This window comes from Pezoporus occidentalis, unplaced genomic scaffold (assembly GCF_034315485.1).
Source record: "Pezoporus occidentalis ecotype Australia unplaced genomic scaffold, CSIRO_AGI_Poc_V1 ctg18, whole genome shotgun sequence".
Taxonomy (NCBI): Eukaryota; Metazoa; Chordata; class Aves; order Psittaciformes; family Psittacidae; genus Pezoporus; species Pezoporus occidentalis.
Window position 1 is genome coordinate 3806838 of NW_026913640.1, and position 15681 is coordinate 3822518.

The 15681-nt window shown below is 36.6% G+C and overlaps 1 protein-coding gene across 1 annotated transcript in view; it reads right to left on the reverse strand.

Annotated features, from left to right (window-relative positions):
* Window positions 1-15681, reverse strand: part of PDS5B (PDS5 cohesin associated factor B) — a 108722-nt gene that overhangs the window by 22407 nt on the left and 70634 nt on the right. Inside the window, exons 22-24 of the mRNA XM_062615062.1 lie at window positions 14864-14932; window positions 10677-10813; window positions 4526-4649 (exon numbers count right to left, since the gene is read on the reverse strand). Coding sequence (XP_062471046.1) covers window positions 4526-4649; window positions 10677-10813; window positions 14864-14932 — 330 coding nt within the window. The remainder of the gene's footprint in view (window positions 1-4525; window positions 4650-10676; window positions 10814-14863; window positions 14933-15681) is intronic.

The window sequence follows — 15681 nt, forward strand, 5'->3', positions numbered from 1 at the left end:
CCTTGCAGCCACAGAAACATAGGAATTATAAGAATGTTTTTTAATGCCAATTCAGAGCAATTAAACTGAATTAATCAGTTCAAGTTCCCCTGAGCATCAGGAGAAGTGTTAAGGTTCAGAAACTGTACAGGAAGGTATCACACTCAGGACACAAGGCCTAGCTTAGTACTGTATTGAGGCATGGAGTTAACGTAATTGTATACAATAGAACCAGTTGCTTCATGGAGCCAAAGATCTCCACCAAAACAGCTTTTAGTCACCCATAATCACTGTGTTGATTTTATTACTGTGATTTCACAAATCTTCATCAAGCCATTAATATGAGAAATTGAATAAAATTCAACAGAATTACCAGATAAGAGAAAGTCAAATACTGAAGAGAGTATCAAGCATTTCCATCATACTGTGGAAATCTATGAACCAGTGTCTAACAGGTGCCAAATAACATGAAGGAAAATAATATGTAGGCGTCAAATTTACTCCTGCAATATTTTCAGTAATATATTTCCCCAAAATATATTAACTTTAAAATTCTCAGTATGGAAAACAACTTACATACTTTAAGACACCATTTAATATACCACAAAACAATTTAGTAACATAGCCCAAGGAAGGTTAACAGCAGCAGGTGTGGAAAACAGAAGAAAATGTACAGAAAAGTATAATGTAAGCAAGGCCACCAGAACAGCTTGGCCTATTTAACGTGTCAAAAACACAGGTCAAGAGGAAAGACCTGTTGTCTCTAAATGTGAAGAATAAAAAACATTAACAGTAATAAGCAGCCATCGTAGTCAAATGATGGCTTTGAAACTAGGAAGAACTGAAATGTGTTTCCAGCTATCTGCCAACAGGAAGTGTAGAGACAAAACCTAGCCACTGGTAACACAGACTGCTAAATTTGTAAACGGCATCAAGATAGATCATATAATACATTAAACAAGCCTCCATTTCTCACCACCTGAAAATTAGATCTAGAAGAAATTAACCAAGCTCCATTTTCCCTTCTGTGCTTCAAGCCACAGTCTTCCTGAGCTGAAACACCTGCTGTAATGGAGTTGAAGCAACCCAAGACCACAAGCCCAAACTGTGAGACCTACTCAAGATCTATTGCCTCTTTACGGAAAATTCAGTCCCCAGCAGCAGGCTAAGATACAGCCCTCTTCTGCTCAGAAACATCACCTAAGTCTAAAGCCTTTGGGAAGCTAAAAAGAGACCTGTGCTTAGTTGGTATACGGACAAGGAAGCATGTCCTCCCCTTAACTCAGAGGACAAAGGAAGGCATAGTTTATTGCTACTAATGGTGTTGTGTGGCACAAAAGGGAATGATTATTGCTCTCAATAATAGAAGATAAAGAAATAAGCTTTAATTCAGCTCAGTTACACTAGTTCACTGCAAAAAAAAAAGGGGGACCAAACTCAATTAAGGTCTAAATTTTTACATCATACAAATACAATGCATGCATGAAACCAAATTCACTTATCTACCTCTCTGAATTTAGTGCCAGTTCATCAGAAATTCACCATTTAAAAGCATTTTAAAAAAAATTTGCAAAGCAGCATGTACCCCTCAGACACAGCTCTGATTCTTGACTACAGGAATTAGCAACAATACTCCATTATGTATTCTGCTCTCTAATCATTTCACAATACAAAATGGCACCCTCAGAGAAAAAAAGAAATAGCCAGCATAGAACCATAGCAGAACATGCGCAACCATTACAGGCCTTAAAAATTAAGCTTTTCCTTTTGTTTAATCTATTTCCTGATCTGTCCACTTAAAAAAAAATTGCTGTAAATTAAATTACATAATGCTAGAGTTAGCCTTGACATCACTTCAATGTCATAATTCATGAGTAGACTCAGCAGTTTTAAGAATAAATACAGTTAGAATAATCAGTGTCTCCCATCAAGAAATGGATTCTAATACTAAACATTCTAAGAACTGTCATGGATTAAAACCAGGCAGAGCTCCTTCACTCACTCCCCCCCTTCTTTCCCTCCCCCTACTCCTGAAGGGAGCTACTGCTGAACCCAGGACAAGCATAAACAAATATGTATTATGTTATGTATGTATTATGTATACATGCAAATATCTCAAAACAACCCCAGATGGTTTCCAAAGGAGATTAATATGGTGCCACAAGAGCCAGCAATGTGCACTTGCAGGCCAGAAAGTCATGAAAAGGGGCAGCATAAAAAGAACTGTGGCCAGCAGGTCACAGGAGCCAATTCGCCCCTTCTACCCTGCTCTCATGAGACCCTCACCTGGCATCCTGAGCCTAGCTCTGGGGTCCCCACTACAAGACAAACACAGAGCTGTGAGAACAGGTCCAGAGGAGCTGTGAAAATTGTCAGAGGAATGGAACACCCCTCATTTGAGGAAAGGCTGAGAGTTGAGCTTGTTCAGCCAAGAAAGGAAAAAGCTCCAGGGAAGCCTATTGCGACCTTTCAGTATATAAAGGGGGCTCGTAAGAAAAACAGAGAAGGACTTTTTACCAGCACCTGTAGTGACAGGACAAGGGGCAGCAGATTTAAACTGAAAGAGTACAGGTTTAGATTGGACATAAGGAAGAGGTGTTTTATAGTAAGGGTGGTAGGACATCGGAACACGTTGCCCAGAGAAGTTGTGGCTGCCCCATGCCTGGAAGTGTTCAAGTCTGAGTTGGGTGGAGCTTTGAGCATCCTGATTTAGTGGAAGATGTCCCTGACCAAAGCAGGGCAGTTGGAACGAGATTATCTTTAGAGGTCCCTTACAACCCAAACTATTCTACAATTCTACAGTGAAATGTGATACTAACTTGTTTATAAATGTTGATGACCCCACTACGTTCTTGTAATAAAAAGCTCATCTCTCAACATTCTTTTTTGAAAATTAAGAAGAGGCAAGCATCAGGCCCAAATATAGCAAAAAATCAAAACAAAACACAAAACAAACCAACCAAAACAAAACAAACCCCCATCAAACTACAACCAAACACCAAAACCAAACCAATAAAAAACAAACAAGCAAAAAACCCCAAAATGGTGACAACATGTCCGTTATCAATATCCACAACAGAGTTAAGACTGATACAGCTGGAAAATAGGAAGTGAAAAATAAAGTGGTAGACAGTGATGAAATGAAGGGCAAGGGGCTTGCACCAAACATATTAAAAAGAGAGTCAAAGCAATGAAGGCAAATTCTGACAGAGGAGAACATTTACAATAAACAAAAATATGCCACAGAAGGCAAATGACTGAAGAAATGAAAAGATTTTGATCACTGGGGTCAGGAGAAAATAGAACATGCAAAAACTATATTGGCAGTGCTAGTCTGCCATGACATTATCTGTCTGGAGTATCCTTTCCGGAACAGAGACAGAACTTATTTGTCATTAGACTAAGTGGCTCTTTTCCTTTCTACTAATTTTTTTCCAAATTGTAAAAAATCTGCAAAACCCATTTTCACACAAGACTAACATTTATATTAGGTTTTGGAATAGGAACATTGAAAAGTCCTCGTTTTGGGTGTAAAAACCTTCAGTTATTACCACAGAATTTCTGCTGCAGTTAGATTTCATCTGCTTAAGTAATTTTGTTTTGTTCCATTTCTCTCATTTTTCATAGCATTTGGGAACTGAATAAAAGTTCCCTTTCAAAGGAAGATCCACATAAACATTGTTAAAACAATATGCAAGCCTAATACAGACTGTATTACTCTGATATATGAATGGTTTTTCTAGACTAATTTAAAATGGGTTACAGGTTTTAAAACTTTAGCCAGTCATAGGACTTAAGGTCTAGATTGGAGTATCATTATTACTAAAGGTATGCTCTGGAAGAGATTCCTTCCAAAGGATTTCTTGACTTTTGTGAGGTCATGGGCAGTTACAAAAGTAATACCAAAGTGAGTCCCTCCGTAATTGCCTTACTCTTAGCATGCAGTTCAATTTCTGTAGAATTTCTTAAATCTACCAGACAGGAACACAGGGGATCACTATATCTCTGCTTACAATTTGAAAGTTATTTTCTTTCTGGTACTGTGGGCTCACAGGCATAAATTAAGGATGGAAATTGAGGCACCTATTGAGAAATCTCTCCCTATCTCTTTTAATATTTAAAGGATGGCAATTATCATTGCAGACCTCTACATTCCAGCTATATTCTACCCAAGTATTCAAATATTCAAGAAACCAAGGTCACCATTGTCACCATAGTCCAATGTACTCTATATCATTTCAACTTCTAAAAATTTATTAAATGCAGCTGGAGTCTTTTAACTCTATCCTGAATTCCTTGGTTTATCAATATTCTAACATTTCACTACTTTAAGTTAGTATACCCCCACTGGACAGCTTAGTACTATAGATCTAATTCTCATCAAAAATCAGTTTTCAGGATTATGTAGTGGGAAAATAAATTCAAGCCAAGACTGAACAGTTTGCATAAAATGAGATTAGCAGAAGTATATACAACATACAGAACAAGCAAAATACATACTCATACATAATGCTGATAACCCACAACTCCCACCTAATTTCCTTACATTTATGGCTAGTGCACACAGCTGGTACTGTTCTAAGGTGATGATTTCATGGTAACAAGGTTCTTGTGCCAACTTCACAATAGCATTCCCTGCAGCCAGCCGCAACCGAGACATATCAGGTTTACTGAAAAAAAACAAGCATATGCATTATGAAGGTTAATTAGTAAGAAAATATGCAATTATTTGACTTAATTAAATCTCAATAAATTTGCATTGCTGAAAACCAGATACTTTAAAAAGAAGGAAAAGTTTCCATGGACTTTGCCACCCACACCCCCAAAAATCCACAGCAGAAGTAATTTCAAACCAGAAGTAGTTTTCTTGGCACCACATTTTACAGCCTGTTACCACATACCTATTACCTTGCCCCAACTTAGCAATGAAAATATTCCATGGGACTTCCTAAAAATTCCACGTGTGTGAAAGTTTTAGCTGTACGCTGGGAAAGCACAGTCCAAATTGCCTCTCAGAGGCCTCATTTAGCCTGTGAGATGCTTCCATTCAGCATGCTGATTTTTCTTCAGCAGGGTGCTTCTGTCAAAGAAGTACCCCATTTCTAGTCCCCAGAGATGCCAAAGTTAGTCTAGAAATGAAAGAGCAAGTAGTGATAAGATAAGGGGGAATGGCTTTAAACTGCAAGAGAGCAGATGCAATACTAGGAAGCAATTCTTTACTATGAGGGTGGTGAGACACCGGCACAGGTTGCCCAGAGAAGTTGTGGCTACCCCATCCCTGACTGCTCCAAGACCAGGCTGGACAGGGCTTTGAGCAAGCAGAAGGTGGGCAGGGGGATTGGAACTACATTGTCTTTAAGGTCCCTTCCAACTCATGCCATTCAACGATTCTATGAACGACAGCTCAAAAATCAATGCTGCAAGTCAACTTTAGTTAAGATTAGTTAAATATTATGATAGGTGACTAAGTGAAAATAACAGCAAAAAACAATAAGGCAAGTGAAAAAGTTTTCAACATGTTGAAGGTATTGTTACTTGACTCACACACCAAAACTGCACTTTTACTTATGAATGGGTTTTTCTGTAACCTTTGTAAATATGATTGTAGGTTATCAGAATATCAAAAGCATCTTCAACAAGAGCTTTGCGAACTGATATCCACTTGATGTTAATAAATTTAATAAACCTAGTTGAGCTTTCACTGTTCACAGTTTATGTCAACAAAGGACATTACTTTGTTGTTTCTTCAGATCAAACACAAAGAAATTAGTTTTATGCATCTCACTTAAAGTACTAATGAATTCTATTCAGCAGTAGTAAGTACAGTTTTTTCCTTGGGTAACTTGAAGCAGGAATCAAGCTGTATTCTTATTTAGAAATAATTATTCATTTTAAGCAGGATAAATACTGTTTAACTTCTTAATCATTCCATTTTATCCTTAGGAAAAGCAAACACTGTAGACTTAAATCCATTATTGCAAAAACTGTATAAAGCATTTAAAGAATTCAATAAAAGGACATTATTAAACAAAGAGTACATGACAAAAATACCTTCTTAAGAGCTTAAACCTTAAAATTCATCTAATCAGGCTTCATACGCACTCATGGTATGGAAACCACAGCAAAATCAAACACTAAAAAAATCAAATAGCAACCACGTGTCAGGACAAAAGCTGCGCTCACTTTCAAACGTGGCATGAAGATTAACATGGTAATGTCTAGTTTTTAGATGGTAAATTTCACTTTAAAAAGAATCTTCTGCGATAAGTGAACCCAATGAAGTTTTGCACTTCAGTGACAACTGAGAAACAGCAACTTACAAGCACAGAGTGACTGAGCTAAAGGAAGGATAAAATTAACAACTTTCAAGTAATAATAACATTGACTTTGAAAACTGAATCAAAGATATTTCACATAAAAGTTGGCTAAATTTTACAGAGTATGTGTGTCACAGAAATCACCACAAGCACGTGGGAAGGAAGAGGACAGTGTCAGTTGTGAATATCATTCTTACAGCTGCTGATGAAAACTCATCAGCTGCCTTATTCCCTGAAAAGATACTTTTGAAGAAACTCTTAACTGAGAATTTATTTTTTGTCAAACTGTAATAGCCAAAAGCTTTCTGATCTGCTATTGATCCCAAACCACACAATTATTAGGGCTGAAATAAAAGCTCCTGCATGATATAATTAAGCTTTTGATTATTTCTAATGATTCTGAAAATCGGTACCAAGGATTCCCTCCTCTCTTAAAACAATCCAGCACTGGAGTTGACATTTTTTTTCTTCTACTCCAGAGGATATATGTCTGTGTTCAGTTTTCTAAGCATTTTCTATGTTCCATGGAATAAAAAGGGTCTTTCGACAACTTCTGAGAATGTTGCATATCAGATGGTGTAGCAATTTATCTATAGCACAGAACTATGAAGTTCTAAACTACATCTTTTTAAGCAAGCTTCAGTGTAAGGAAAATGCAGATAGCCTTTCAGAAAAATGTCAATTCAGGTTCATATCTAATATCAATACTTTCAGCAACAGCTAGTGTTCTCTGATACTCAAGTACTCTTTCTTTATGCTTAGTATAGATAAAATCCTACTACAAAGACATGCAAGATTCAACTTAGTTTTACCTGACCACAAATAAAAAATCTGTATAATTTTTAATTTCAAATTTGTAGGACTGTTTATGACTCGCAAGATGAAAAATAAAGATCTGGAAAGTGCAGTTGAGATACTGATTATTGAAAAAAAATTAATATTAAAGCATCTGACACTGGTGAATTTAACTTACATATGCTAAGAACTCAAAGCAATCAGTTATTTCTTAAAAGAAATTCAACAAAGTCATCAAACCTACCACTTCAAAATGAGAGTACAGATTTGTTTCTTTATTTTCCAAGTAAGACCTTGCCTTGAAATTTAAAAATCCCCTTCCCTTACACTGTCACTGAGAAGTACAGTCGTGTATATTTAAAGAGGCATTGAGACAGAGTAATTTTTATGGCTCATGAGGACAATAAACCAAAATGATTATAACATGACTAAGAGCCCACATGAGGTCAAATGCCTTCTGAACCCTGCCATTTTCGGTTAATGCAATTATCTTCAGCAAATTATATATTGTTCAAAAGACAAGTGCAAGCTATGAACACAAAAACTGCCTCTATGTAGATCAACATCACATCAAGCACAGTTTAAAAGATTATGTTTTATACTCAACAGATAGTTTTGCTATCCAAGGACTACTCTAATTTGGAAAGGGCAGTGTCAGATTTGTACAGTAGGAACTCAGTAAGTACTGGGAGAAAGAAGATATACTCATTCTATTCTCAAAGGGTGAAGAATAAGGGTCAGGAAGCGTCAACAAGATACCAGGAACCTCCATGCAGAACTAATGTGCCTGAAATGTCATCGTTGCTTCAGAGATGTTAACATGGGTGGTATGTCATACAGAGATAATGGAAATCTACCCTCCTTGCAGTTTAGAGCCTTCACAAAATGCACTGTGAAAATCACAGAATAGTTACATTTGGAAGGGATCTCTGGAGGTCATCTAGCCAAACCCTTCTCCTCAAGCATGGTCACCTAGAGCAATCTGCCCAGGACAGCATCCAAATGGATTTTCAGTATCCCTAGGGATGAAAACTCCACCACTTCTCTGTACAACCTGTGCCAGTGCTCAGGCCAGTCTTGCTAGTAAAGACTGAGGTAAAGGTGACATTCAGTACCTCAGTGCTTTCCATGTTCCTGTCAGGTGTACATTTTCCCTAGTCTTCCTTTTATCACTTACTTAAAACAGCACTTCTGGTTGCCTTTGTAATCCCTCACTAGATTCAATTCCAGCCAGTTGGGCTTTGGCTTTTCTAACAGAGTCTCAGATGGTGTTTTCGGTATTCCTGCCAGGTTACCTGTCCCTGCTTCTACTTTCTGTACGCTTGATAGAACCACTGAATGATTTGGGTTAGAAGGGACCTTTAGAGGTCATCTAGTCCAACTCCCCTGAAACAAGCAGGGGCTACTTTAACTAGATGAGGCTGCTCAGAGCCCCTACAAACCTCACCTTTAATGTTTCCAATGAAGGGGCATCTACCACTGCCCTGGAGAACCTGTACCAGCATCTCACCATCCTCACTGCAAAAAAAGTCTTCCTTAAATCTAGTCTATATCTACACTCCAAGTTTAAAACCATTATCACTTGTCCTACTGCAACAGGCCCTATTAAAAAGTCAATCCCCATTGCTCTTGCGAGCCTTCTTTAGGTATTGAAATGCTGCAACAAGGTCTTCCCAGGAGCCTTCCCCTCTCTGGACTGAACCACCACAACTCTCTTCACAGCAGAGGTGTTCCATCACGCTGATTATTTTTGCTGCCCTCCTTGGACCTGCTCAGGTCCATGTCTTTTCTGTACAATTGACTACAGAGCTGAGCACAGTACTCCAGTTGCAGTCTTCAAGAGAGTAGAGTAGATGGGGAGAATCACCTCCCTTAACCTTCTCCAATCAAACTCTACTAAGCAGAACCCTGAAAGAAGCCCAAGTCTGTCCTCCTCAAGCACTACGATCTTGCCTTTTGCCTTCCTTGCTATCCTCAGGACTCTGAACTCCACCATCTTATGGTCGTTACAGACAAGGCTGCCTTTAGCTTTCACACCCCCAAGTCCCTCCATTGTTGACAAGTATGAGGTCCATCAGAGCACCTTGCCTTACTGGCTTCTCTATCACATGTGACAGAAAGTTACCACTGATGCTCTGCAGTAAGCATCTAGATGGCTTATGTGCTGTGTTGCTCCTCCAGTAGATATTCGAGTAGATGAAGTACTCCATGATGGACAAGGCCTGCAGATATGAAACTGTTCCTAGATGTTTACAGAAGGCCTCATCCACTTCCTCTTTGTGGCCAGGAGGGCTACTGCAGACACTCACTACAATGTCACCTACACCAATCTGCTCTTTAATCCTAACCCATAAACTCTCAGTTGGCTCATCATCCACCCCTAGGCAGAGCTCCAGGTTCTGGGGTTGAAGGGTTGCCTTCAACACAGAGCAACCTCATGTCATTGCAGCTTTCTCCCTCCTGTGAAAGTATCTCCAAGTCCTCCACTAACTTAAATAATGGAGCACTGACCACATCATTATGTACAGTCTGTATTATTATTTGTAGTTTTGAGTACAAAAAGATTGGGAAAATTAAATTCCTAAAACATGCACAGTAAGTAATCATCACTCCAAGCATCAAAATACAGAGGACCTACAGAACTGATTGATTCTGGATAAGCCAACAATATGCTCTGAGCAGTTATGCTGAAAAGCTAAATTACTACCACTTATCTCCCTAGTAAATGCTATGAATGGTTGTATTACAGAATTTAAAACTATGAAACAGTTATTTTCAAGGAACTTTAAGATAAAGACTACACAGTTGCTGCAAAGATAACATACGAGACAATTCTCTAGTTTGCAACTTTGTTAGGTTCTTATCTGCATAATCACTGTATAGTTCTACCCCAAAATTAAAATTTTTACTTAAACTGGCACAATCCATGCAAGCCATTAATGGCTTTTATAGACATGAATTTTCAGTCTTTGGCTAGCAATAGTGGCTGACAACTTGTCACTTCTCCTACTGCAGAGGATTAAGAAGATACCCAGAAAAACAAATCAGTTTTGCCTGACAGATCGTCTAAAAGGTAAATTATTTATTGAGACTTTAATCCTCTTTACACAGTTTCCTCTTGTTTTCACTTTTAGAAGCCTCAAGGAATTAAAGTCTGCCTCCAAGCAAAGTGCCTTATGTACTAGCTATTCCCACCTGAGTTAGTGCAACACACTCTTTTTATTAGAAAGGCTGTCTATTGTACAATTGTACATCAGGAAGAGCAAGTTGCATAAAAAATTAAACACAATTTTCAACATGAAAGAGGAAGTTACACAGTTTATTCTTGCAATACCAGTAATGGCCCTTTGAAGAAAGGGATAAAACAAAGATGATAAAAACTTATATACAGCTATATCTAGTGTTAAGAAAAAAAACTGAGACGCAGCAAACTTATGTAAGCATCCAGCCAAGCTTACCACCAGTTCTGATGAAATAAGATGCATAATCATTAAGCAGTCTAACAGAATGGTTTAAGTACTACTTCAACTAAAACCCTAACCACTGCATCAACACAGACATCAAACGTTACCATCTATAACATACCTAATTTTCCCCTGCTCTGTTAAATCACCATCACTATGTAATATTGTTGTTAGCAACCTCAGAGTAGAAGTTCCTGACTTGCTGTGGTTGTTCTTCATTCCTAGCAACCACCGAACCATCATCTTGATGGCCTGAATCTACAAAAGAAAGAAAAGTTGATAGGCAGAAGTCAAATCACACAATGAACTCATTTATTTTAATAATCTTTATCATAATTTAATCACACAGTATTTGCCCAAATGCTTTTTGATGCTAAAAACATAAACCTGTCAAGGCTGCAAAACATCATTTGAATACTGAAAGATATACTAGACATACTCTCACTAGACAGCAATATTTTACCGAAAGTCTCACACACTTATTACAGCAAATAAAAATCGTGCAACAGTTAAGGTTTGAACTGTTCATTTTACTAAGCAATCATACATTTTGCCCTGTGAAAGCCTATTATCCTAATTGAGCTTACATCTATTAAACACTGTGGAACACGCAAAACAATTTATACTTACTAAGAAAATGTTACTGGATCAAGAAGCAGAAGGCATTTTCATCTTCCTATATTACTATAATTCCTGTACTTAATCCCTATATGTTCTTTATTTATATATGAAATATTTGAATTTAAGACATGTAAATTAAAAAGCACTTCACAGACATCTGACTGTTAGAGTATCAAACTGTATTAAGGTAACTTGTTCTAGAAAAGAATTTTTCTTTCATGGCTATTTAAAGAAAAGCCTCAAAGCATGTTACTTAGGATAACTTGTCCTTTGCCAATGGAAACATCAAGTGTTTTGAGGCAAGGTTCTAAAAGTATGCAGATCCAGCTGCTATCAAGACACACTGAATAATTTCATATTTCTTTAGTAAAAATAAAGCATGAATTTTGAGATTAGTTTATTTCAGTATTTGAATCACTTTGTCCTTTCATTTTCCTTTGATATGAGAACACAGACAATAAGACAGAAAGAGGACTATATTCCTACAGAAAAATGAAAATGCTGATCACATAGGCAGCCTTGGGGGAAGAAGAAAAACAAACCAAAACCAAGCTTTCAAAAATCCAAGATATTTTTTGTAAACACTAACTTCAAATTTTCTCCTTGATGGAAAAGGCAGTTCTAATGACTTTCATGTAAACATTCACAATATCAGCAAATTAAATTCATCATACAGTTGATCTATTCGATTTAACAAACTGACCACAATGGTCCCTTCAGATCTAAATTCTGTGACCGCCATCTATACCAGTTTATTTTTTTTTAGCACCATAGTCCATATTCTCCACCTCCAGAACTGCAATTCTGTTGGGTAACACCAGCAAGAGGTAGGATGTCTGTCACTCCAGATCTCCAAATACAAACAGTGTTTGTGGAACAGAAATGAAATTGTCTTGCATTAGCATTCCAACAGTCTTCCACTGAAACAACTCTAAGTATCCACCAGAAGATTTTAATAGCAACAAAACCAATGTAATAATAGCAGTAAAACCAATGTAGTAATAGTAGTAATAATAGCAGCAGCAGATCTTCTGTTAGCTTACCAACTAAAGTTTCCTCATGCCTTAACCAGTACCTGTAGTCATTAGTGCCTCCTGTTTGTTGGGAGGATGGAAATACGCCAATTCTATTTGGTCTAGGAGCCTAGAATCTTCCTCTGAGATTAAAAATGATTATACATGAGATGAAAATATAAAGTCAAAATGCAACATGGGTCAGAACCATATGGAGGACCACAAAAAACTGCTTTATACTCAGCAGCACAACATGAACAACATGTATTTGAAGTGCAAGCACAAGTGATAAGAAGTTACCATTTCTTAAGAGAATAACATGACAGATCTTTGATTTGTTATGAGAAAACTGGAACTGACTACTAGCTTTACATAAACTGTCAGAAGTAAGTATTAATTTTTAACATTAACAATTAAAAATAATCAACAGGTAGTTCTAACAACTTTGATGTAGAGGTTATCATCACGCTTCCACTGTAAAAGTGTAACGGGCTCCCATCCCATGTAGTGATCCCACAAACACTGTCTTCTTACATCAAGATGATGACACAACAGTTAGCTCAGGTTTATACTACTTGACTTTTCGGAGTGACAAACGCTACAAGTTTGTGCAGAAGTGGAAAATGAAATAATGCCCATTTAAAGCATTAAAGTTAGAAAAATAGGATGAGAAACTTATACTGCTGTGTGCACTTAAGGAAACAAGAAATATCACTGCTTCTACATAAGTCTTAACCCACTGCAGGATACAGAGTATTCAGTACTGGTCACTGTCAAGAGTCTACTGCTTTAGAGCAGACACAAGTGCCAGGCATAGGAATTCAAGTTTAACTCATACAGTAATTAATCCAATTTAATACTGTACTGAAACAGTTCTCTACAGACATTTCATTTACGGTTTAGCACCCAAAACTAAGGGTAGCCTGTATCAGTCTACATCTGTTAGGCTGGACAATACTAAAATCTTGTCTTCATCAGTACTTCCCCCTTTCAAACTTAAACTTGCTAGTTTTAAGATCCCCATTAGATAGGCAATTACGTTACAAAGGGAGAAAGAGGCTTTTAAAACCAGAGTGAAATAAAATAGACTGTGAGAGAAAAATCATTTACAAACTAATGGTGTGGCCTGCAGTGTTCATTAAATATAGGCCTCTCAGTGGTAATAAATGCTAATTGAATTTGCAATCAATTTTCACAATAATCTGTTTTCATTTGCCAATAAACACTCTGTACAGTTTTCAGGCTTGGCTTCAACTTTGAATTGCCTGAAGATTTTCTATAAACCAATTCCCTTCCAAACAGCTAATTGTAAGAAAAGTTTTATCAACAAAAAAAGAGCATTTTAGAGAGATACAACAGCTTCATGAATCTTTAAAAAATTAAGAAAAACAATTAATATTTACTGCTTCAAGTTACACATGCAATCACTGAAGTGAAATCATGTCTATTTTAAACTAGCAGTTCATGAAATCAAAACAAACATGCATTCTTTCAACAGTTCTTGGAGTGCACTGTGTATCTATGGAGTTGCACAAATACAAAAAATATCCTTGCTGTAGTCAAACCAATAAAAAACTAAATAAACTCCAAACACAACTGAGCAGTTCCAGTAAGAGTTCTGTACCAAGCTGGAAACAAAAATACTTGTTACATCAGCAGAGAATAAGGTATGCTACAAAGAGTGTAACTTAACAGAGAAGACAAAGAACTTTTGAATAAAGTTGCTCTGATTATTTAAAAAGGCACTGGAAATTAAATGACTGCTACACTTAATTTAGAAACAGCATGTTATGAAGTACATGTATCTCACTGATTCTGAAAGAAAATGCAGAAGCACTATCTATCCCTGTTCTGAAGAAAGGGCATTTAAAACGCAAATACAGACATAGGATACATTTTCTACAGTGTAAACCTATTTCTCATTGAGTGAAAAATTAAGTTAGAATATCTATTACCAAGTTCAGAAAACGTAATAATAAACATGTTCCAAAAAAAAAAATCAATAAGCTTGAGGTGACATTTTAAAGTTAAAAAAACCAACAAAATCCCCACCATTTTAAAGCTGGGTTTGCTGGTTTGTGGTTTGTTTTTTGGTTTTGTCCGTTCCCCCCCCCCCCCCTTAAATCTTGTTGTTTTTCTGGTACACTCTGTACACAGAGCAAAACAATTTAACACATTTCTTCATTTGAAGAAACTGACAAACCCAAACCCAATTTTTACTTTATTCCAAACAGCACTGAAAGTTCCTTGGAATGTCCTAAATATTCAAAAGAAAAAGGAAGACTTTAAATAGTCTCCATGGTATTTAACTCCTATATGAAACAGAAGGGAAGTATATCTGTACACTAACTGTGATAATATCTGAAATACTGTTGCACACCAAACCTATGCTTATAACAGGCTATAATAAAAATTTAATAAAGCATATATGTAAATTTATTTAGAAAAGCAAAAAAAGTACATGCTCCCAAAAGCAAATTCTTCTGACAATCCAAAATGTGTTCTGGTAAGATACTCAATCTAAAAACAGTTATTTCTTTTTTACTTTTAGAAAGGTGACAAGCAGAAAAAAGCAGTTGACAGCTTTAAAAATTTAGAATTCTTTTAAGAATTCTTATTCTGTAACAATAGTATTATTACACAATGATACCAAAATATAGTAAGTGCTACTTACTTTAACAAGTGTTTCAGGAGACACTTCTTCATCTGGGACCCAAAGTTTTGTTGTCTTTTTCCCTGGAAGCTAAAATAAACGTTACATTTTGTTACGTTACCATTACTCTTCAGTGAAACCTGACTAATCTCCACTTTCCTGTTTGCTTCTCAAGTCAATACTGCAGCACCCACTGGTTTGCTATATGCCTTCTATCTTTTACAGAAGTAACGATTATGGGAGCGAGATGCTGTTCGTACCTCACAATTCAAGTATCAGCAAATTTTACAGCAGTAGAGGAGGTTTTATTGTTGTTACCTGAAAACTATTGCTTTTGAGTGTAATAGCCATTGCTTTCAAATTAATTTCCAGTTTCCATATCCAGTAGATTGGAACTTCAAGAGCATAGTTTGACAGTAAATCTTTCCCTAAACAATGTCTGGCAATCCACAAGTACTATTTTTCACTTTATAAACACTATGAATACAGAAGTAGTAGAAAAATTAAAATTCACAGTCTTCCAATTAGACGGCATATTTCAGTTTCAAACACATTATACTTCCTAAAAAAAATAAATCACAACTTGCTTGCTCAAGACAAGGGATTAAGTGAGTGAAGTCATTACCAATTTTACCCATTTTTTAACAAAAGCAAATCATGAGTGATTAAATGCTGTGCTATATAGCTTGTCACTTTTGTAAGGACTATAAAATTAGTACTGCCTCCTTTCCTGTACTGTGGGTTTTCAGTTCAAACAGTACACATGGATATCTATCACAATATCCAAATGTAGAAATCAAAAAGCCAAAAATTTTCGTATTTGCTGAGTATCATACCAC